The sequence below is a fragment of the Mytilus trossulus genome, chromosome 10, assembly GCF_036588685.1.
Source record: "Mytilus trossulus isolate FHL-02 chromosome 10, PNRI_Mtr1.1.1.hap1, whole genome shotgun sequence".
Taxonomy (NCBI): Eukaryota; Metazoa; Mollusca; class Bivalvia; order Mytilida; family Mytilidae; genus Mytilus; species Mytilus trossulus.
In genome coordinates this window covers 17,316,610-17,342,482 of record NC_086382.1, presented here as the reverse complement: position 1 = coordinate 17,342,482, position 25,873 = coordinate 17,316,610, and the positions used below count along the sequence as shown (strand labels likewise).

At 32.6% G+C, this 25,873-nt stretch overlaps 1 protein-coding gene across 8 annotated transcripts in view; it reads right to left on the bottom strand.

The window, feature by feature from the left end:
* The window catches only part of LOC134686962 (DNA polymerase zeta catalytic subunit-like), a 193,362-nt gene that overhangs the window by 23,383 nt on the left and 144,106 nt on the right, over positions 1–25,873 (bottom strand). For 7 of the 8 annotated variants that reach the window (XM_063546850.1, XM_063546847.1, XM_063546851.1 and 4 more), the window contains 8 exons: positions 18,584–18,834; positions 17,003–17,060; positions 15,969–16,048; positions 15,506–15,575; positions 13,143–13,250; positions 12,399–12,508; positions 7,221–7,335; positions 3,222–3,359 (listed from right to left, as the gene is read on the bottom strand). In XM_063546850.1, coding sequence (XP_063402920.1) covers positions 3,222–3,359; positions 7,221–7,335; positions 12,399–12,508; positions 13,143–13,250; positions 15,506–15,575; positions 15,969–16,048; positions 17,003–17,060; positions 18,584–18,834 — 930 coding nt within the window. The remainder of the gene's footprint in view (positions 1–3,221; positions 3,360–7,220; positions 7,336–12,398; positions 12,509–13,142; positions 13,251–15,505; positions 15,576–15,968; positions 16,049–17,002; positions 17,061–18,583; positions 18,835–25,873) is intronic. The other variant, XR_010101708.1, reaches the window with a different exon arrangement.

The following is a 25,873-nucleotide window of genomic DNA, read 5'->3' as shown; positions in this document are numbered from 1 at the left end:
CATCTGAAAAATGACATTTTTCTGCCCATTTTGTAGATTTTTCATATTTGAGCGTGAATCGGATCGTTTTAAATGACAAAATTAGTTAAAATCTTGAACATGAACTAATGTAATCAAATGAAATAAACACTTAAGTGTTTAAAAATAGGTCGGAATCTTTCGTCAGATGAACCTGAAATTTGAGGCCAAAATCCGTCATTACCGGACCTACTCCTTTACTTCTGGATACTATCTTATGATCATAAACAAGCGTTTGTCCAGGTTAAGTACAAACCCAGGATAGTTAAAGAAAGTGATTAAAATTCTAAAAACTTTAACCACAGAGTGAATGTAATGTTTCCCCGCAGAAAAAACTAAGTCCATTTAAAAGTAAAATATGGAAAAAAATGGAATTTTATTTTTACAAAATTTACTTCTGGATATTATCTTATGATCATAAACAAGCTTCTGTCCAAGTTTGGTAGAAATCCAGTATAGTTTAAGAAAGTTATTAAAATTTCAAAAACTTTAATCACAGAGTGAATATTTGTGGACGCCGCCGCCGCGGGAATGTAGGATCGCTTAGTCTCCCTTTTTCGACTAAAGTCGAAAGCTCGACAAAAATCTTTAGAAATATGAAAATACACTTCTTAGCTCCAAATATTCAGACCAGGAACTTTTTGAATGCAGATGAGGAAACATTTAATTTATTATTTGTTATCTGTAAAATTGCATGACTAACTTGTAATGTATTTATGGATGTACTAAGGTGAGGTTTTGGAATTTGTGTCAAATGTTCAGACTCCTTGGTGTTTTTCCATACAAACCAATGTAAAATATTTTGCCCCATAACACCCATTTATTTTTTCATATAAAACTTAATAGCTCATGAAAGGTCTTTCACCAAAATTTTAGAAGATTCTTGATTTTCTTTTTTTTATGTTTTGAGACCCAAATAATCTCAATGCAAATATAAGGTAAAAGTCCGAGTCAGCCTTTTCCCCGCCATATTTTAAATCTCAAATATCTGGAAAAGGAAGTCCATGACCTTTCAATATTTTTAGCTTATCTTTATCCTTAATTAATGCTCTACCAGCTTGAAGTATCAATTTTAATTTCTTAATTTCTTAATTTTTACCTAACCTCACCTAAGTACATACTTCAGCTAAAACATTGTAATTAATTCTCTCAATGACAAATGACCACAGAACAGAATAATAGAATGACAGTCATAGGTCAACGATTTTCCTCTAACACTTAAAAATTTGTTACAAGAACATAACCAGATGCTCCGCAGGGCGTAGCTTTATACGACCGCAGAGGTTGAACCCTGAACAGTTGGGGCAAGTATGGACACAACATTCAAGCTGGATTCCGCTCTAAATTTGGATTGTGATTAAATAGTTGACACAGCATAGGTTTCTGACACAATGAATATATTCAAATGAACTTAAAATTTTTGTTTTCTCTTAGAGCAATTCACTATGCTGTTGAATATTAATCCTCTCAAAAAAATGTTTGAAGAAATTTTCTTTTTATTTATGAAATTTCAAATGAGAAAAATTGAACCCAATTTTTTAATCACATCCCCATTTCCCTTATTCCAAAACTAATTCCAATTAAAATATTCTAATGGAGTTTGCAACAATTACTACTCATTTAAATACATCATAAAATATTAAGATGTAAAAAAACTGCTTGTAATCACTGAATGGTAAAGATTATTTAAATTTATCAGTTGGTAGTAAAAAGTGAATATACATTGTATATTGTATATAACAAAGATTTAAGTTGATTCTGGACAAAGAAAGATAACTCCAATTAAAAAAAATTCTTGCAGATATTTCTTGCTTACTATACTGGACAAAGAAAGATAACTCTTAATTAAAAAAAAATTTGCTATTTCACAATATTGTGTAATTAGATATTTCTTGCCATTGCACAATACTGTGCAATTGAAAAGACTTGCTATTGCACAATACTTAATATAATAATTTTAGATCCTGATTTGGACCAACTTGAAAACTGGGCCCATAATCAAAAATCTAAGTACATGTTTATATTCAGCATATCAAAGAGGCCCAAGAATTTATTTTTTGTTAAAATAAAACTTAGTTTAATTTTGGACCCTTTGCACTTTAATTTAGTCCAATTTTAAAACTGCACCAAAAATTAAGAATCTACATACACAGTTAGATTTGGCATATCAAACAACACTAATTATTCAATTTTTGATGAAATCAAACAATGTTTAATTTTGGACCTCGATTTGGGCCAACTTGAAAACTGGGCCAATAATCAAAAATCTAAATACATTTTTAGATTCAGCATTTCAAAGAACCCCAAGGTTTCAATTTTTGTTAAAATCAAACTAAGTTTAATTTTGGACCCTTTGGACCTTAATGTAGACCAATTTGAAAACGGGACCAAAAATTAAGAATCTACATACACAGTTAGATTCGGCATATTAAAGAACCCCAATTATTCAATTTTGATGAAATCAAACAAAGTTTAATTTTGGACCCTTTGGGCCCCTTTTTCCTTAACTGTTGGGACCAAAACTCCCAAAATCAATACCAACCTTCCTTTTATAGTCATAAACCTTGTGTTTAAATTTCATAGATTTCTATTTACTTATACTAACGCTATGGTGCGAAAACCAAGAAAAATGCTTATTTGGGTCCCTTTTTGGCCCCTAATTCCTAAACTGTTGGGACCGAAACTCCCAAAATCAATACCAACCTTCCTTTTGTGGTCATAAACATTGTGTTTAAATTTCATTGATTTCTATTTACTTTAACTAAATTAATTGTGAGAAAACCAAGAATAATGCTTATTTGGGCCCTTTTTTGGCCCCTAATTCCTAGACTGTTGAAACTAAAACTCCCAAAATCAATCCCAACCTTTCTTTTGTGGTCATAAACCTTGTGTCAAAATTTCATAGATTTCTATTAACTTAAACTAAAGTTATAGTGCGAAAACCAAGAAAATGCTTATTTTGGCCCTTTTTGGCCCCTAATTCCTAAAATGTTGGGACCAAAACTACCAAAATCAATACCAGCCTTCCTTTTATGGTCATAAACCTTGTGTTAAAATTTCATAGATTTCTATTCACTTTTACTAAAGTTAGAGTGCGAAAACTAAAAGTATTCGGACGACGACGACGCCGACGCCAACGTGATAGCAATATACGACGAAAATTTTTTCAAAATTTGCGGTCGTATAAAAATGCACATTCAAACCTTTGCTACGGCAGGACATGCATCTCTTCGCACTGTTTCTATTCCTTTAGCATCAAATATTGGTTCCTTTTGGTCTGGCGTTTCATAACTAAATCCTACATATCTCTTTTTTGTTTGCAATACACAAGGAAGATAAACCTAAATAAAAAAAATAAAGTCACATCAAACAATAGCTATAAGCAGTTCCTGCCATCATATCCAATATCTGAGTAATTTAGTACATTACATTTACACAATTAATTTTTTACTTTTTCCAATAGAAAACTATACAGACTAGAGGCTCTCAAGAGCCTGTATCGCTCACCTGGTTTCTACCTGGGTTTTTGAAATCATATAAAAAATAAATAAATTTGGCTACATAATAACAACACATGGCCAACACCTCATTAAGAAAGGAACAGTTATGCTATGTTTGATTTATTCCATTCAGTGGTTCTCTAAAACAAGTCGTTTGTATGCATTTCCCATAGGGTCCTATTTTAAACTAAGTCCCCCGCTGGCGGCCATCTTGGATGATGGATCGGCTATAAAGTGACAACACTTGGTGAGCACCTCATTAGGAACATTCATGCCATGTTTGGTTTCATTCCATTCAGTGGTTCTCTAAAAATAGTCATTTGTATGCATTTCCCATAGGGTCCTATTTTAAACTAAGTCCCCCGCAGGCAGCCATCATGGATGAAGAATCGGCTACAAAGTAACAACACTTGTTCAGCACCTCATAAGGAACATTCATGTCATAATGTAGTAGTGTCATTTTTAGCCTATAAAATAATAGTAAAAATAATACTTTTTATATTGAGTTCATGAATATTCAAAAGGTTCTTACTTTAAAATTACGTATTTGATTGGTCATTGTGATTTCGCGGACAATTTATATTTTGTATTGACCAGGTATATTTTGCACGGGAACTTGAAAATCACAGACGCATTGTATTGTATCCCGAATTATTACCTGTTATGTTTTCATTCATTGTGGACACAACATATTACATATTGATGTAAGTTAACTTCTTTATTATATTATTAATATTTTCACATGTAAATGATAAATTTAGTAAAGTTTCCATTATATGATTTCGTTCTCCTCGTAGAGTTTTGTTATTACATAAGTATGATAGATGTACCCGAGAATCTTTTATTTAGCTTCGTGCTACATGTATTTTATTATCTACCGTTAATTTGTCATGATAGAATATAGAACAAGATATTTGCTTAGCTATTTGATTATTGATACAGATAATTTATATTTCATAAATGGCGGCATATTAGACAAAATAAGGAAAAGTGTTAAAGTGGATATTTATTAGTACACTTATATTATACATTGTAATGATAGAAGTATAACTATAAATGAACTGGAGTTATTTTGTCATATCGTATATTTTAATATTTTATGAGTCCGAATGTTTATGATTGCATTTTGGTTTTAGGACTCCATTGATGTAATTATATACAGAGTATACATTGTGAACTGTGCCTTGTCCTTGCCAGTAAGAACTCACTCCACAAGTGGTAAGAGTCAATCTATTTTTAACTATGTAATGTTGTAAACAAGACGTTATGGATTATTTCCCTTTAAATATGCGGTTTTAAGCATATTTAATATATTGGCTTAATTAGTCTTTATGAGAATAGTATCTACATTTTAATTATTGTTGTAATGTAATTGTATGTAAAGAACAAACAATATATTATGTTCCGATCAGTTTAATGTTATGTTCGCAGTTTTAACTTTAGTTTTGTACCGTACTTATAGTAAACCAGTAAACACTATATAGTATATTATTTACAATCTAGGGTTACATTCCTGTGTAGTTGTATAACAATGAGATTTAAAAGTACACGTGATATCAGCTCACCGATTGTCTATTAAATGTATTCGCAGTATAGTACACAGTATTAAAGTGCATTGTATTTTACCATAACTATATTAATATATGTGATAATGTATAACTTAGGGTACTTGAGTTTTATAATAGATCTGTTATTTATAATTGTGATATTGTTATTTCAGAGTTTATTTTTCTACTACTGATATAATAAATAATCCGAAACCCTAAACAGAGTTTATTATTACTTGACCCAAGAATCGACCCTGTTACAATATTTGGTTTCATTCCATTCAGTGGTTGTCTAAAAGAAGTCATTTGTATGCATTTCCCATAGGGTCCTATGTTAAACTAAGTCCCCCGCTGGCGGCCATCTTGGATGATGGATCGGCTACAAAGTAACAACAATTGGTCAGCACCTCATAAGGAACATTCATGCCATGTTTGGTTTCATTCCATTCAGTGGTTCTAGAAGAAGTTCAAAATGTAAAAAGTTAATGACGACGATAATGGAAGACGGATGCCAAGTGATGAGAAAAAGCTCACTTGGCCCTTTTTGCCAGGTGAGCTAAAAAGACTGGTAATGAATAAGATTATGAGAGAATACCTGTACAGATATCAATAAATGTGTCTTGATGACATTCATCAAAGAAAATTACTGTTTTTGATGGGGCTTGCCTTGTTCAATCTCTAGTTTTTGCATAGGTTTATTGGTTGTAAGTTCCGATTGTTTTCTTTTTGCCACATGATTGTAAGTCTTTCATCAACTTGTTAATTGTAATCATTAAACTTTTTTGTGTGCAAGATTAGGAGTACAATTTACTATGCTTTTAAAATGATCATAAGGAATCAAAGGTAACAGCAATTACATAGGTACTACAGAAGGGGTCTGTTTATCATCTGGAAATGAAATACAATTCAACCAATAAAACTGAAAATGCATTGGATAATAAAATCTCAGGTCATAACACTTTCAAACTTTTTTCCAGCTGAATTTAAGTATTAAATAGGGGCCATTTCTTCAAATTTTGTATCCAACAGTAGTTAAATTATGTTCACATGGTGAAGTACTGACTGAAAATAACTTTATAAACAATTGAAATATGTATAATACTTTTTCATTTCAAACCATTAGCTTTTTTGCATTCATATTTTAATATTAATTCTCAAGCTCCATTGTTGATAAAAATTAATTTAATCTTTTATTTTATTTTTTCATCATTTTCTTTATCCATGTTTCTTTGTTTTTTAATCAAACTGCAGCAATCAAATGATGATGAGAGCCATCGAATTGTCTGCTCGTGTCCTGAGGCGATTGGATGATTTTTTATAAAATGTATTGATTTTCGAGTTTCAGTTAATTTCATGAATCTAAGTGAATGAATATCGAAGGTACAATACAGATATTGGACAAATATGCCATTAAAACATATGTATGTGAAAATCAGCATGAGCTTGCCCTGCATTTCATGTAATAGTATTCGTCCATCCCAATTTTAAGCAAATTATGTCGTCTTGCAGGCCTGCAGATTTTTTTGAAAATTTAGTGTTCACCCCAAGAACCTGAAGAGGCCACAACATAACAATTTCAAGTTTATTCACAATTTACATAGTGTGTATATGTAAAGTATGTTTAAATGAACATATGTTTTCATAGTTTATGACTTTATTCATTATAGGTTGAAAAATACAGGCAAAGTTTAGATGTTTATGGAGTGTCCTATATTTTGACTTTAGTGGAACCAGTAGTAGTCCACTGCAAATTATATTAAAACTGACGTCTGGGCAACATATGATACTCACTCATCCACAATGGGCTTCAGAGTATTGCTGATGGAGTTAATGTACAGGATGATCAACATAAACTAGTTTTTTGTTGAACCATCTAAGCAGTGTAACATTTAGTGATCCAGCATGTCCTTTCAGCTGTAAGAACTGATATGGATTATTCAACTCTTTTATATTCTTAAATATGAAGCTTTTTTGAAGGCAAGACAAAAATTGTTTAGTTCTTCATCACTGTAAAAGTAATACTCAAATCTCGACAAGCCCTGTGTATTGGCTTAGGTAACAATACAACACCCATTTGTGCAGAGAATCATACATAATCATTTAATCAAATTATTCATACCAGTAATTAACTTGATTTAGATTAAATCCTATTTACCTTTTCAAATTTGAGTTTAATTGGACTTGGATGCAAGGCTGTTACAGCATCACAGATATCATAACCAATCTTAAAGGCATCATCTTTACTTCTACCTTTCAATAAGATGAACATGCTGAAAATAATATTGTTGTTAAGTATAGTTGTATATATATATTTCTCTAATTCTATGGAAATTTATCCCTTTCCGAAACCCATTGTATCAAAAATTTCAATCAACATGTGGTTGCTGTTGATCTCAGAAGATTATTGGATGACTTTAAGGGTCATGATCTTTTTACCTTACTGGATGAATCAACATATGATAACAGGTGTTAATGAAATTGACAACTTCGTACAATGTAAAAGGCATTCGAATGGGATTTTCAATTAACAAAAAAAGTTTTTTTTTTTTAATCATTAGAGAAACAGATTCTTACATAGTTACTCGTGGATTAATGGATTTATCCAATTGAGATACTGTGGATTCATTTATTTTCGTGGGTATCAATTTTTCGTGGATTGCTGAAAACTTGCATATTCGTGGATACTTGATTTCGTGGTTAAGCCAATCTCCGTATACAAAGCCTATTGAAAATATGATATTCGTTTAACATTTGACTTCGTGGTTCACCTGTACGTACGAAACCCACGAAAATTAGTATACAACGAATAATAATGAATCCACAGTAGTTAAATTATCAAATCCAATCGAGATAGCTAAATTATCAATTTTAAAGTCAGAGCCGCCTCTATTATTCATTGTATTTGTTGTTTTGATACTATTGCAGTTTGAAAAGTTCATACTTAACAGACTACAGAAGGGATCATAAACCTTAATCTACCATCAAAATAAAATTGTTATACAGAACTTTTACATTTAAAAAATTAAGACTGATAGTTAAAGACAATAGTTGAAACATAATTGAAATTCTTATGAGTCAAAACTTCGACTGCTGTCTATTCTATGTTATGGCTTTGACAAATTCCCCATTTCCTTTCTCAATATTATCTGTAACAAAATAAACCTACAGATAATTTGTTTTTTGAAATGTTACATTGTGAAATCTAAAGAAAATGAGTCTAAAGAATGGACTGGCAAGGATATACAATATTGTGTTATCATCAAAGGAAGAATGGACTGGCAAGGATATACAATATTGTGTTATCATCAAAGGAAGAATGGACTGGCAAGGATATACAATATTGTGTTATCATCAAAGGAAGAATGGACTGGCAAGGATATACAATATTGTGTTATCATCAAAGGAAGAATGGACTGGCAAGGATATACAATATTGTGTTATCATCAAAGGAAGAATGGACTGGCAAGGATATACAATATTGTGTTATCATCATAGGAAGAATGGACTGGCAAGGATATACAATATTGTGTTATCATCAAAGGAAGAATGGACTGGCAAGGATATACAATATTGTGTTATCATCAAAGGAAGAATGGACTGGCAAGGATATACAATATTGTGTTATCATCAAAGGAAGAATGGACTGGCAAGGATATACAATATTGTGTTATCATCAAAGGAAGAATGGACTGGCAAGGATATACAATATTGTGTTATCATCAAAGGAAGAATGGACTGGCAAGGATATACAATATTGTGTTATCATCAAAGGAAGAATGGACTGGCAAGGATATACAATATTGTGTTATCATCAAAGGAAGAATAGACTGGCAAGGATATACAATATTGTGTTATCATCAAAGGAAGAATGGACTGGCAAGGATATACAATATTGTGTTATCATCAAAGGAAGAATGGACTGGCAAGGATATACAATATTGTGTTATCATCAAAGGAAGAATGGACTGGCAAGGATATACAATATTGTGTTATCATCAAAGGAAGAATGGACTGGCAAGGATATACAATATTGTGTTATCATCAAAGGAAGAATAGACTGGCAAGGATATACAATATTGTGTTATCATCAAAGGAAGAATGGACTGGCAAGGATATACAATATTGTGTTATCATCATAGGAAGAATGGACTGGCAAGGATATACAATATTGTGTTATCATCAAAGGACTCATACAATTTCTGGATCAATTAGCAAAGTTTAGAAATGTAAACTCTAGGTAATCTTCTAGGTACTATATGATAAGGAATGTTCATGTCATTATCTCACAACTTGAAAGAACTTTCCAGTCAGATTTTTTTTTTTTTTATTGGACGGGGCGTGGCCGTCTTCAAATTTGACAAAAAGAAGTTTATTTTTCAAAGGGTTTAATGTAAAATAGATATTACTGGACAATAGGACCGGCTGGTGAACACTGAACAAGTAACAACAACATGGAATCTTTCCTATCGTCTCCAGTTTCTACTTAATTAGCAATTATGATAAAAAGACTTTCCAAATAACCTTTTCTAAAGAATATTTTGCTCCTTTATATGATTCAGTGTTCAAGTAAAAGTAAAAGAATATAACAATGGAAGACAAAATGAACCAGATGCTCCGAAGGGTGCAGCTTTATACGACCTCAGAGGTTGAACCCTGAACAGTTGGGGCAAGTATGGACACAACATTTAAGCTTGATACAGCTCTGAATTTGGATTGTGATTAAATAGTTGACACAACATATATTTCTGACACAGAATGAATGTGGTCTAAGAACTTAAACTTTAAAACTTAAAATTTTTAAATTGGACATTTACCTATTATGGTCCAATATCCAAAATCTAAATACATGGTTAGATTCAGCATATCATAGAACACCAAGAATTCAATTTTTTGATAAAATCAAATAATGTTCAGTTTTAGACCCTTTAGACCTCAATGTGGACCAATTTGATAACCAGGCTCAAATATTAAAAATCTAAATACATGGTCAGATTCAGCATATTGAAGCACCCCATACATTGAATTTTTGCTGAAATCAAACAAAGTTTAATTTTGGACCTCCATTTGGACCAAATTGAAAACTGGGCCCATAATCAAACAAGAGGCTTTCACAACGACAGCAAAACCGGATTTATTAACATTTATTTGTGTCCTGCCAATATCACAAGAACCATATCTGATGAATGGTGAAAGTGAAAATTGTCAATATTAAATTTGACCTCAATTTTGTCATCAGTATCAACATATTAAAGTCATATGAAACGAGTGAGTGGTGAAAAATAATGTTTATCCAATTCTTGAACCAATGCATGTATATATCATAAACTTAGTCCTCTGTGCACGATTTGATCATTATTTTCGCAAATATATCATATAATCATCATTTTTTTTTCTCTCTGTTTGTTATGACTTAACAAATATGGCTGCTCATTAAATGCAGTGTTTTGAAGCAGAGCTTTACAGATTGTCACCTTATAGTAAACAAATCACAAAAAGCATGGGTATTGTTAAAAATTGACTATAAAGGATAATAACTCCTTGAGGGGTCAATTGACCATTTGGTCATATTGACTTATTTTAAGGTATCACTTTGCTGTACATTATTGCTGTTTACAGTTTATCTCTATCTATAATAATATTCAAAATAATAACCAAAAAATGGCAAAATTTCCTTAACCAATTTAGGGGCAGCAACCTAACAACAGAATGTCTGATCCATCTGAAATATCTATATGGCAGATAAATCTTCACCTGATGAACAATTTTACTTTTTGCCAGATTTGCTCTTAATGCTTTGGTTTTTGAGTTATAAGCCAAAAACTGCATTTTTACCCCTATCTTCTAATTTAGCCGCGGTGGCCATCTTGGTTTAATGGACGGGTCATTGGACACATTTTTTAAACTAGATACCCCAAAGATGATTGTGGCCAAGTTTGGATTTATTTGGCTCAGTAGTTTTAGAGGAGAAGATTTTTGTAAAAGTTAAATAAGATTTACGAAAAATGGTTAAAAATTGACTATAAAGGGCAATAACTCCTAAAGGGGTCAACTGACCATTTTGGTCATGTAGATTTATTTGTAAATGAACATTAAAGCTGTTTACAGTTTATCTCTATCTATAATAATATTCAAGATAATAACCAAAAACAGCAAAATTTCCTTAAAATTACCAATTCAGGAGCAGCAACCCAACAACAGGTTGGCCGATTCATCTGAAAATTTCAAGGCAGATAGATCTTGACCTGATAAACAATTTAACCCCATGTCAGATTTGCTCTAAATGCTTTGGTTTTTGAGTTATAAGCCAAAAACTGCATTTTACCCCTATGTTCTATTTTTAGCCATGGTGGCCATCTTGGATGGTTGGTCGAGTCACCGGACACATTTTTTAAACTAGATACCCCAATGATGATTGTGGCCAAGTTTGGTTTAATTTGGCCCAGTAGTTTCAGAGGAGAAGATTTTTGTAAAAGCTAACGACGGCCGACGGACGCCAAGTGATGAGAAAAGCTCACTTGGCCCTGTGGGCCAGGTGAGCTAAAAATAAGTAGACTTCTTCTAAATGTGGACAAATTAAAGAATTTTCCTCAGAAAAAAGTACATGTACATGAGTTGTATAATGGAAACTATCCATTTAGTTATAAAAAACATATGCATATTTTTTTTTAATTTGAGGTTTCTTATGACTTTAAAATTTGAAATGCTTAGGTTAAATGGTTCATGAGTAAATGCAACAACAAGAATTTTTTTTTCATTTTTCGATCTTTCAAGAACCATAACTCTTGTACAGAAAAAGTCAAAATCGTCATTATAGAACTTGACCTCCATTTTGTCATCAGTAACAACATATTAAAATCCTAAACTGTTTTGACCAAAACTCCCAAAATCAATCCCAACATTCCTTTAGTGGTCTTTAACCTTTTATTTAAATTTCATAGATTTTTGTTTACTTATACTAAAGTTATTGTGCAAAAACCAAGAAAGATGTTTATTTTGGCCCTTTATTCCTAAACTGTTGGTACCAAAACTCCCAAAATCAATCCAAACCTTCCTTTTATGGTCATAAACCTTATGTTTAAATTTAATATATTTCTATTTACTTATACTTAAGTTATAGTGCGAAAACCAAATGTCTTCGGACAACGACGACGACGCTAACGCCAATGTCATACCAATATACGACCAAAAAATTTGTCAATTTTTGCGGTCGTATATAAAGAAATTTGATGCTGAGTCATCATATATGACTGGATTGAAGCAAATAGCAATATAGCTCAACCTCATTTATAAAATTTGTAATACAAAATCTATTTGTCTGTAAATTCAAATCTACCTATCAGTATCGCCATACAAAACTTTTGCTCCCCACTTTGGTGTGTCTTCTACCAGTTTAATAGACCTTTCTAAAGTTTCTCTTGCCTTCCTAACAATACTATCACCAACCTGCAACAAATTGAACCTGTATGTTTTAACTATACTAATAAAAAAAACTCTCAATAATATGCATTAACTATTCAAATTCATTATGAATATTGGTTAAAGCATTTTTAGTTAATGTCCTACATGTTGACTATGAACATACAACAGTATACCATAATATGTCCCTTGAACAGGTGTATAAAAATCTGTTGAATTGAAGTGAAGGATAATAATATAGAATAAAGAAGGTTTTATTTCACAATTTATAGTGGGTTTGTGATTTAGTTGTTGTAGGGAAAATTTCTTATCATCTTACTCTAATAACAAACAACAGTTATACAGTTTGACTTGCTACTAATATAACTAAAGGTGACATATACCTTGGATACAAAGGTAATTTTATATGTTGCCAGTCCAGGTGTTTTTCTCATCAGTTGTGCTATAAAGTCTCATGTTTATATCAACAGTTAAATAGAATGTTTTAATTAATTGAAGCAAAAAAATACTACTGGTAATTATAATTTGATTAAACTGGTGAAATAGATTTAACTTTGTTAAAAGCAGTGTACCAGTAAATGAAGGAAACTTTAAATGCTGGAAATAATTTTTTCATCCTAAATTATCATTTTGTAAAAGTTAATTATGAAATGTCACTAACCTCAATACATGGCATACGTCCTGAAAAATTAGCTCCAGTGTATCCATAAGTTACATTGGCAATCAGTTTCAACCCTAGCTGTCTAGCATGCAACAGCCGATGTAATGTCTGTAAAAAAAAATTCAAGATGACTTTGAGATATTGCTTTATAATGATATTCCAGCTTTAGGTTGTAAATACAGCTGTTTCTCAAAACACGGCTCTTTTGGGGAGAACTTGAATATTCATAGAAAATAAATTTTGTTTACATACTGGTTCCCAGTTATGCTCTCTGTGTTCCATCTCACAGAGACATAACTTGGGAATGTTACCAGTAAATATACATGTGCATATTGTTTACATTGAAATCTGTGTTAATAAAATTGAGAATTGAAATGGGGAATGTGTCAAAGAGACAACAACATGACCAAATAAAAAAACAACAGCAGAAGGTCACCAACAGGTCTTCAATGTAGCGAGAAATTCGCGCACCTGGAAGCGTCCTTAAGCTGGCCCCTAAACAAATATATACTAGTTCAGTGATAATGAACGCCATACTAATTTCAAAATTGTACACAAGAAACTAAAAATAAAAATAAAACAAGACTAACAAAGGCCAGAGGCTCCTGACTTGGGACAGGCGCAAAAATGCGGCGGGGTTAAACATGTTTGTGAGATCTCAACCCTCCTTCTATACCTCTAACCAATGTAGAAAAGTAAACGCATAACAATACATACATTAAAATTCAGTTCAAGAGAAGTCCGAGTCTGATGTCAGAAGATGTAACCAAAGAAAATAAACAAAATGACAATAATACATAAATAACAACAGACTACTAGCAGTTAACTGACATGCCAGCTCCAGACTTCAATTAAACTGACTGAAAGATTATGATTTCATCATATGAACATCAGGCACAATCCTTCCCGTTAGGGGTTTAGTATCATACCATCATAACATATATGAGAAGAACATAACCCGTGTCATGCCAACAACTGTTTTTAGAATAAATGTGTTTAGTTCCGATGCAAAGACCTTATCAGTGACTCAATATTAACGCCAAAATATGCAATCTTTAATGACTTGACAACAGTATCGTAATTATATCCCTTCTTAATAAGTCTATTCAAAGGTTTTGTTAGTTTCTGAGGTGAATACTGACACCTTTGTGCTTTATAAAGAATATTTCCATAAAAAATTGGATGTGAAATACTTGAACGTATAAGAAGTCTGCATGTTGAGCTATATTTACGAATGATGGCCCGAGAACACAGTTATTTCGTAGTGCATTTCTTTTAGACAATAAATTCAAATTAAAAAAATCGCACCTGCTCTTTCTTAAAAATAGTTTTACAGTGTAGTGTACTACCAGTGAGACAAATAATATCAAAATTATAGAAACTTCTACCAGCTCTAACTCAAAATATTGGCAATTCTGTGTTAAGGGGGTGTAAAATTCAGTTTGACAGCTTCAGACGTGATAAAATTTGACCTTTCAGAACTGGACCAATTCACTCCTTAACATAAAGTTTCAGCACCCAAATTTTTTTGACATGTAATTACATCCCCCTACTTAATATTTCATGCATTTAATATAAATAAATAAATAGGGAAAGTGTATTAAATAAAACATGCAAGTTATACACTGTTTACACTAGGGACTATATTCGTAGACAACGAAAACCAAAGGACGATAACTGTGTCATTGGACCTGATGTCCTTATACCGATGATAAAATTTAGTAAATGTCAACCCTTCATATGAGGTAGGGGTAGCTAAGAAAATTAGTGTTAGTTTAAACTCTGAGAAGTTCATGACATCTAAACGTTGAAAATATGCTGCATAGCCCTATATTTTGACCTTTGAAAAAAATTGTAGTGCAAATGAACTTTCACTTCTAGGATAAGATTTTTTTCAAAACTTCATAGTAAAAGTGGTACAGTTTCTAGCCGTAAAATGAGTTCCTATGGGAAATTGCAACCTATAGGTATTCTGGTAGGAATCCTTTTGCACCAATTACTGTTTTTCAGGTTAATCATTTGCGCCAAGTATTTTAATTGAGAAAAAATGTAATTGTAACTGGTAAACCATATATGATAGAGACCTAGGGTCTTTAGTTTTGAGGTCCTTGGTCCAAATGAAAAAGGAATGCCAGTCAAATTAAAACTTTATCTGTGTTTCGTGGTAATGAGCATTATGTATAAGTTTCATTACATTTGATTGAGGCAATCTGAGGGATGGACTGGTCCTAAACAATATACCTTATGGGTTATACATGTAATTATCAAATGAGTGACATGGTTAAGAGAATATACCGGGAACCACAGTTCTCTAGAGATGATGTGACAGACAGTCTTATCAGACTTATCACTAACAATTATACCTTGTCCTTTTTGCAATCTTTCATGGCTTTCTTCACCATAATTCTTGTATTTAATATATCTTCTACCATCCTATAATTGTAAGATAGAATGTATACTTGTTTTGGTAAAAATCATGATATGTCAGCATTAAAATTTGAATATAGTATTGTATCATGTTTTGGCTATAAGAAAAAAAGTAAAATCACTAAAATACTGAACTCTGAGGAAAATTCAAAACAGAAAGTCCGTAATCAAATGGCAAAATCAAATGATAAAACACATCAAATGAATGGGCAACAACTGCCATATTTATGACTTGGTACAGGCATTTTCTAATAAATGTTTAATCTAAGAAATAAATCCTTCTAAGGGGGGAGTAAGCTTATTTTGTCATGGGTAGGTCTACACTGAGTTTTTAGAGTGACTTCAGTGAAGAAAAAAAGATGACCTGTACCAATAAAGCTAAATACAAAAATAACTTACGCTGAGATTATTCCTTTCCTTACGCTCTGTTTCACAAACACCACTCCATTTGGAGAAACTGTCACATCGTCTTGGATTTTCTAAAATAAAAATTTTATTTTTTCTATTTTGAATATGTAGGCTTCACTTTATCACTCAACTAGCCATGATCCCTTATTTTGACTTATGTCTCACGATGATAAACAGGCAGTAAAAATGATAGCATACCTGGTTTCTTTACAATTATAAGTGTCAATTATTAAAGCAAAAAAGGGCCACAAATTCCTAAAAACATATGTGCAAATCAGCCCAATATCATAACTTTAAAAGGACTGATTGAAAGGCTCGTCAATTAAGATGCAGAAACAAAATAATTTTTCTAGAATCCACCAGAAACAACAACTCCTGAACCCATAACAGTTTCTACCTGTATGACAGCCCACAACCAACATAAAAAATTTAAGTGCTTGAAAGCGATGATGGTAAAGATTGATTTAATTTATCAAAGGAAGTGATAATAAATATGGCATTGGTTGTAGTTGATTCAACAGCTATTCCAGACAAAGGAAGATAACTCCAATTTTTAAAGATGAGGATGACATAATTTATATTTTTAGATTAGATATTAGGTTCCTGCCCCTTAAAAGATTTCTGTAATTTTCTTGACAAGCCTAACATCATTTGTGCCTTGAATATCTGAGCACATATAACATTGATAAATTTCAGGAAATGTTTATGAATAAGAAGTATTGAATTTTATGCATGATCAATGCACTATATGTTGTGTATCAAAAAAGGTAGTGATAAGCCTTGGAACATTAAGATTTCAAGTCAGTCCTATAAGTAATGAGGAAAGCTCATTAAGCCAGGTAAGCGAAAATGGAACTAAGAATTATGCATTATCTAGTGTGAAATGTGTCTTTTAATATCACCAAAAAAAAATTGTTCATAACAATAAATATCGATGAACCCATTTTGACCTAGATAAATCTCATTGCTAGTCACAATTACGTGCTACCAAAAACAATTTCAAAGAACATAATTACATGACTTACCTTCAAAACTGAAGGAGGAATCTTCAAATGTGTACATCCAAATTCAATAGCACCCTCGCTATAATAAAAATAAATATTGATTTATGACTTAAGGTCAAGTGACAGTAAATGGGCTATGTCACAGATTTCAGTAAAATTTTGCATACAACTCTGGCTCGATGAACTTCAACTAAAAATCGAAATAATAATGCATTTATCTCATTTATCATTTAAAATATTACTGATTGAAATCTTACAAAATTGGTGAGCATTTGTATGGAAAGCACACAAAATCGGCATAAAACCTTCTAAAATTTGTCTTAAAATGACAAAATCTCTAATTCTACTCCATAGATTTTTCTTAAAAAACTATATGTTGTTGATACATAAAATACCGTTATAATGATATAAAATAAAGATAGGGTCACCGACTTCGTTTTTACAGTATAGATCATTCAATGTTGTGTTCTTTGTGAAAAAATACTATAAAACGTCGAAATAATCGAAACGTCGCCGTGATGTCGGCCGTAAAACGTTGATTTTTGACGTTTTTCACTACAAACAAGGTGAAAAAATGATTTTTAGACAACAAACGAAGTCGGTGACCCTATCTTTATTTTGCATCATTATAACGGAATTTTATGTGTCAACAACATACAGTTTTTAAAGAAAAATCCTTGGAGTAGAATAAAAGATTTAGCGATTTTAAGACAAATTTTGAATGTTTTTTCGCTGATTTTAAGTGCTTTCTATACAAATATTCATCCATATTAAAAGAAAACAATCTGCAATATTTCAGATAATAAAAGAGATAAATGCATTATTTTTTCGATTGTCAGTTGTAGTTCACCGAGCCAAGATTGTATGCAAAATTTGAGCAAAATCTGCGACATAGCCCATTTACTGTTCCTTGACCTTAAAGACCAGTTTGCACAGAAAGTAACAATGGAGAATAGTCTAAACATTTCTTGTTTGAATTGTTTTACATTTGTAATTTCAGGGCCTTTTATAGATTGGCTCATTAAAAAATCTACCATTTTCAATCTTTTAAGGTATATGTATGACCCTGTCCCAAGTCCAGAGCATGTAAATCAGTAGATATTATTTTTTCCTGTGATACATATTTTATTTTCATCATAATTTTTTAACATAAATTAGGCTGTTAGTTTTCTTGTTTCAGTATTTTGCATTTGTCATTTTGAGGCCTTTCATAGCTGAGTACTCAGTATGGGCTTTGCTCATTGTTGAAGGCAGTATGGTGACCTATAGTTAATAATTTCTGTGTCATATGGTCTCCTCCTCATTAGCAATTATACCACATCTTCTTTTCAATATATTCATACAATCAAAAAGACAGACAGTCAAGGTGACACCACAAAAAAAAAATGTTTATAAACTATACCGTATAGCAGGTATTTTTTCGCAGGTGTAAAATTTCGTGATTTTCCCTGAATAAGGTATTCAAAATATTTTGGCGGTTATTATTTTGGAAAATTCAAAACTTTTAAATTTGCGTAATTTATTTTGGTGATTTTGTTAAAAACCATGAAAATAAGTGAAAATTTACACCCTGCTGTACATGATTAGTCTGAAATAACCTACTGAGCTTTTTCCAGTAAACTTATCCTTCCAACACAAGTAGAGAAGCAGTAATTGTAAGCAATCATGATAGATGGATATAGTGATTGAAAATCAACCACAACAACAGGATCATGGTAAAATCTGGATTCTGGTTCTAATGTTAAAGGTATACACTCTGGCGCCCTCATTCTAGCTCGTTGGTGCACATTTGGTGAGACTGCGATGAAATTCATTGGTTTAGCCAGTCGTAACATCATTGATTCAACTCGATACTGAAATATATAATAAGATACAATTTCACTGTTTGTTTTTATGTTTAATTTGAATGATCATTAGTAAAGAAGTGTTATGGGAAAGGTTTGGCGCCAGCAAATCCTTTTAACTTATATATATATATATATATATATATGCAACTCGTCTAAACATCAACCCAACAATGTTAGATCTGTAAATTTGCTTTCGCAAATTTTTGGTTCTTCCCTCGCCGGGATTCGAACCCATGCTACTGTGATATCGTGACACCAAATCGCCTGCACTGCAGCCGTCCCGCTAGACCACACGACCACCTGGGCTCTCAAAAAAAGAGCTTTCGGTGGCCATATGTTACCTTTCCACGTCAGTTTTAATCTAGCGGCGTACTACAGTACATGATATATAAGGCATGAAGATGTTATTGTTACAGATCAGCTAAATTATCTATAGTAAAGGATCCTACAAATTAATGTAAGATACAGTCACAGAAAATAATTATATTCATAAGTACGTCTGAGTCAGTGACAACCCTACAACAGATGTATCCATCGGATCGCCATCAATGATGGTGATACATGGCTGTGTACATAATGTATATACAACTCGTCTAAACATCAACCCAACAATGTTAGATCTGTAAATTTGCTTTCGCAAATTTTTGGTTCTTCCCTCGCCGGGATTCGAACCCATGCTACTGTGATATCGTGACACCAAATCGCCTGCACTGCAGCCGTCCCGCTAGACCACACGACCACCTGGGCTCTCAAAAAAAGAGCTTTCGGTGGCCATATGTTACCTTTCCACGTCAGTTTTAATCTAGCGGCGTACTACAGTACATGATATATAAGGCATGAAGATGTTATTGTTACAGATCAGCTAAATTATCTATAGTAAAGGATCCTACAAATTAATGTAAGATACAGTCACAGAAAATAATTATATTCATAAGTACGTCTGAGTCAGTGACAACCCTACAACAGATGTATCCATCGGATCGCCATCAATGATGGTGATACATGGCTGTGTACATAATGTATATACAACTCGTCTAAACATCAACCCAACAATGTTAGATCTGTAAATTTGCTTTCGCAAATTTTTGGTTCTGCCCTCGCCGGGATTCGAACCCATGCTACTGTGATATCGTGACACCAAATCGCCTGCACTGCAGCCGTCCCGCTAGACCACACGACCACCTGGGCTCTCAAAAAAAGAGCTTTCGGTGGCCATATGTTACCTTTCCACGTCAGTTTTAATCTAGCGGCGTACTACAGTACATGATATATAAGGCATGAAGATGTTATTGTTACAGATCAGCTAAATTATCTATAGTAAAGGATCCTACAAATTAATGTAAGATACAGTCACAGAAAATAATTATATTCATAAGTACGTCTGAGTCAGTGACAACCCTACAACAGATGTATCCATCGGATCGCCATCAATGATGGTGATACATGGCTGTGTACATAATGTATATACAACTCGTCTAAACATCAACCCAACAATGTTAGATCTGTAAATTTGCTTTCGCAAATTTTTGGTTCTTCCCTCGCCGGGATTCGAACCTATGCTACTGTGATATCCTGACACCAAATCGCCTGCACTGCAGCCGTCCCGCTAGACCACACGACCACCTGGGCTCTCAAAAAAAGAGCTTTCGGTGGCCATATGTTACCTTTCCACGTCAGTTTTAATCTAGCGGCGTACTACAGTACATGATATATAAGGCATGAAGATGTTATTGTTACAGATCAGCTAAATTATCTATAGTAAAGGATCCTACAAATTAATGTAAGATACAGTCACAGAAAATAATTATATTCATAAGTACGTCTGAGTCAGTGACAACCCTACAACAGATGTATCCATCGGATCGCCATCAATGATGGTGATACATGGCTGTGTACATAATGTATATACAACTCGTCTAAACATCAACCCAACAATGTTAGATCTGTAAATTTGCTTTCGCAAATTTTTGGTTCTTCCCTCGCCGGGATTCGAACCCATGCTACTGTGATATCGTGACACCAAATCGCCTGCACTGCAGCCGTCCCGCTAGACCACACGACCACCTGGGCTCTCAAAAAAAGAGCTTTCGGTGGCCATATGTTACCTTTCCACGTCAGTTTTAATCTAGCGGCGTACTACAGTACATGATATATAAGGCATGAAGATGTTATTGTTACAGATCAGCTAAATTATCTATAGTAAAGGATCCTACAAATTAATGTAAGATACAGTCACAGAAAATAATTATATTCATAAGTACGTCTGAGTCAGTGACAACCCTACAACAGATGTATCCATCGGATCGCCATCAATGATGGTGATACATGGCTGTGTACATAATGTATATACAACTCGTCTAAACATCAACCCAACAATGTTAGATCTGTAAATTTGCTTTCGCAAATTTTTGGTTCTTCCCTCGCCGGGATTCGAACCCATGCTACTGTGATATCGTGACACCAAATCGCCTGCACTGCAGCCGTCCCGCTAGACCACACGACCACCTGGGCTCTCAAAAAAAGAGCTTTCGGTGGCCATATGTTACCTTTCCACGTCAGTTTTAATCTAGCGGCGTACTACAGTACATGATATATAAGGCATGAAGATGTTATTGTTACAGATCAGCTAAATTATCTATAGTAAAGGATCCTACAAATTAATGTAAGATACAGTCACAGAAAATAATTATATTCATAAGTACGTCTGAGTCAGTGACAACCCTACAACAGATGTATCCATCGGATCGCCATCAATGATGGTGATACATGGCTGTGTACATAATGTATATACAACTCGTCTAAACATCAACCCAACAATGTTAGATCTGTAAATTTGCTTTCGCAAATTTTTGGTTCTTCCCTCGCCGGGATTCGAACCCATGCTACTGTGATATCGTGACACCAAATCGCCTGCACTGCAGCCGTCCCGCTAGACCACACGACCACCTGGGCTCTCAAAAAAAGAGCTTTCGGTGGCCATATGTTACCTTTCCACGTCAGTTTTAATCTAGCGGCGTACTACAGTACATGATATATAAGGCATGAAGATGTTATTATATGTATATGCATGTTAAATGTTGTTTTGGGGCATTTGTAAGTTGAAACAGAGGTTATATGACATTAAAGATTATATGTTGTAGAGTGCCTTTTGATAAATTTTTAAAGTATTTTTCAACACAGCTAGGGCATTGAAATTAATTTGAAAATGTACTTTTTCAATGTAAACAAATTAAAAAAACATATTTTATTAGAATGTAGATTCTTTCTTGATTACAAAATATATATTCATTTCTAATAAAAATTTCAAATGACTAAAATAGTTAAAAATGATTGATGGGGAATAAACTAATAAGCAATGGCAATGGTTTGTTATAATTAAAAGTTTCAAAACTGTTTCAAGCCAAATCCTGATAAATAAAGGGCTGCGCTTTAGCGCATGATACGCCTGTTGCTCTTTTAACTTGTCTTTTATTGAATTTATATGATCAACTAGAAATAGTGTGAGCCCTGTCAAATACCCCCCCCCCCCCAAATAATAAATATGCACAAAAAAAATTGACACTATTAATGCTACCTCAAATTAAATAAGTTTGTTGTCTTCATTTTTCATCCATACATTCTATCTTGTTCACAACACACTTTCTGAGTACCACATACCTTTTATATTTATAAAATGGAAAGGGAGCTTATGTGAGTTATTGTCTGAAGTGTGGACGACGGACGGACAGACGGACGGACAACAGTATACCATAATACGTCCCGTCTGAAAGACGACGGGCGTATAAAAATGACAAAAATTTGTAAGGGTTCCGCGGAACCCAGTGTCTCGCCTACTTTTGCTGTAACTCCCTTGCTCAACAAAAATGAGGAAAACAATCAATAAAAATATTCCTCTTGATACTATCTTTTGATTGTAAGAAGCTTCTGTCCAAGTTTGGTAAAAATTTCAGGATAGTTTATGAATCAAATAATTTTTTTAAAGACTTTAACTGTAGACTGTATGTAATGTTAACTGGAAGAAAAACTAAGTCCATTTATAAGTAAAATACAGATACACAGGTACAAAATATTAACAAAATTTCCTTTCTAGATACTAGCTTTTGATCTTAAACAAGCTTCTGTCCAAGTTTGGTACAAATTTAAAATAGTATAAGAAAGTTATAAAATTTTAAAAAATTTAACCACAGAGTAAATGTGTTGTTTCCTGGCAGAAAACCTAAGTCCATTTAAAAGTATAATACGGAAATAATGGATTTATTTTTTTACAAAATTAACTTCTGGATACTATCTTATAATCATAAATAAGCTTCTGTCCAAGTTTGGTACAAACCCAGGATAGTTAAAGAAAGTTATTAAAATTTTAAAAACTTTAACCACAGAGTGAATGTAATGTTTCCCCAGAGAAAAACTAAGTCCATTTATAAGTAAAAAAACAGAAAAAATGGAATTTTATTTTTGCAAACTTTACTTCTGGATACTATCTTATGATCATAAACAAGCTTCTGTCCTAGTTTGGTACAAACCCAGAATAGTTAAAGAAAGTTATTAAAATTTTAAAAACTTTAACCACAGAATGAATGTAATGTTTCCCCACAGAAAAACTAAGTCCATTTATAAGTAATAAACAGAAAAAATGGAATTTTATTTTTGCAAACTTTACTTCTGGATACTATCTTATGATCATAAACAAGCTTCTGTTCAAGTTTGGTAGAAATCCAGTATAGTTTAAGAAAGTTATTGAATTTTCAAAAACTTTAACCACAGAGTGAATATTTGTGGACACCGCCGACAACGATGGAATGTAGGATCGCTTAGTCTCGCTTTTTCAACTAAAGTCGAAGGCTCGACAAAAAAGACTACAATTACATTGAGGAGCAGCAAGAAGATAACAGGGAAAGTGAAGATGGTGAAAGTGACTCTACTGAAAGTTATGATCTAAATGAGGAAGTAGGTGATGAAAGTAAGGATTTCATTGATGATGAAGATAAAGATTACATTGATGATGGAGATGAGGATATCATTGATGATGAGGATTTCATTGATGATGAGGAGGCCTCTTCTGAGAAGGAAAATGAGGATTTTTCTGATGATGAGGACAGTGAATACAGTGAAGAAAACACTGATGATTAAACCTTGTTCAGCTTTTCAATATTTAGCATAACAAAACAAATATCAATAACATTGGCATATAACATATAGGTCTTCAATGCAATATAAGGAAAGTGATATATGATTATGGGTTTTAGTAATTCTATGGCTGATTTCTAAATTTTATAGTAGTTTGAAAGAAGGTAATTTTCTTGGGGTATATTGATTGAACCTTTTTATTGTTTAGAATATTCACAAGATGATCATATTGATAAATGTTTAGGAGACTTGATTTCCTTATTTTTTTCATGAAATGACACCCTTTAACATTTAAGGAATATTTAGTCACATGTTAGGATTTTTATGTTGTCACTTGTTCACTCATTATGTGCTATTGTAGACTAGTTATGTTTTATAACATTTTTTATTGCGCTCAACCCTTCCATCGAAACCTAACTCTATAAAAAAGCTGCGATGCTAAGGTATCATTTGTGATTTCAATTGCAACCAATTTTAACAAGAGTAAAACATCCTATATGCAAAAACAGTATTTGATTTTTATCCATAGCTTAGATAGTAAAACTGTTATCATAAAATGATATATGCCTCAGGGAACATTTAGTATATCAGGGACTGCTAATGTGCTTTCATCATTGCAACCATTCAATAATAGTACAAACGTATGACATTCATGGAACCTATTTTTTACAAGAAATTTAATGTTTTATAGCGAATCCTAACATAGTTTTCCATAGATTCACCTGCAAGTTACCTGTCGATTGAAACTTTTGTAAGTTCTATTGTCCCATCTAACAGATACAACAGGTATTGTTCTCTGTGTAGTTTATTCACCAGGACCTTTAAATTTATTCTAGGAGAAATATATCACTCACTGATTAATTTACCTGAACAAAAAATTGAATTGTCAAGGATGGAAATACATGTACAAATAAGTAATTATAAAACTGCATGCGATGTTGTATATTTTCAATCAATAACACATTTTCAATTTGTTTGATATAAACACTGATTTAAAAATTAAAAGTTGATTTCTGATCAAATTTCAACATTCAAAAAATCAATTTGGAAAGTCCATAATCACATGGCAAAATCACATGGCAAAATCAAATAACAAAACGCATCAAAAACGAATGGACAAGAACTGTCATATTCCTGACTTGGTACAGGCATTTTCAAATGTAGAAAATGGTGGATTAAATCTGGTTCTATAGCGCTAACCCTCTCACTTTAATAACAGTCTCATCAAATTCAGCTACATTTACATGATGCGTTAAATAAACAGTCACAATTAATAAAATAGTCAAAATATGGGTACATCAGTCATCATCGTATAACAATTTTAAAAGGAACAATTTAACAGGACACAAAAACATCTACTATCTACAAACACATGGATTGATTTGAGTGTCTAACGTCAGAAAAATTATATACGTCACATAAATTTGTCGTTCAATGTGCATACAAACAATTTTAAAATTTACATAGGCAATGTATGCATACAGGGTTAAAAAATCAAAAGTATGTAAGAATAAATTACAGAAATAGACAGAGATTCAAACTAGTCCAAAAGTTATACATAGAATTTATGAGAATCCAAAAATTGTTAATTCCACTACGCCATTGAATGATTTTGACGTTTGTGGTTCAACGTATATAGTAATTCATAATAGAAATATATCATAATGACATATTATAGACCAATATCATACTGACGGGATCTTTTAAAGTACAGAGTCACATTATAAGAACAAAAGAAATACAAAGAGTCACATATACAAAACAAATCACCAAAAAATGAAAGCCAGTACAAACACATTGACGAGATGTATAAGTACAGAGCCACGTCAAACGGATATCACATAAAACCATTCAACAGTAAAAGTAATCTTAATAATAGAACAAAAACAAATAAAAGAACGCATTATTTGAGAAGTTG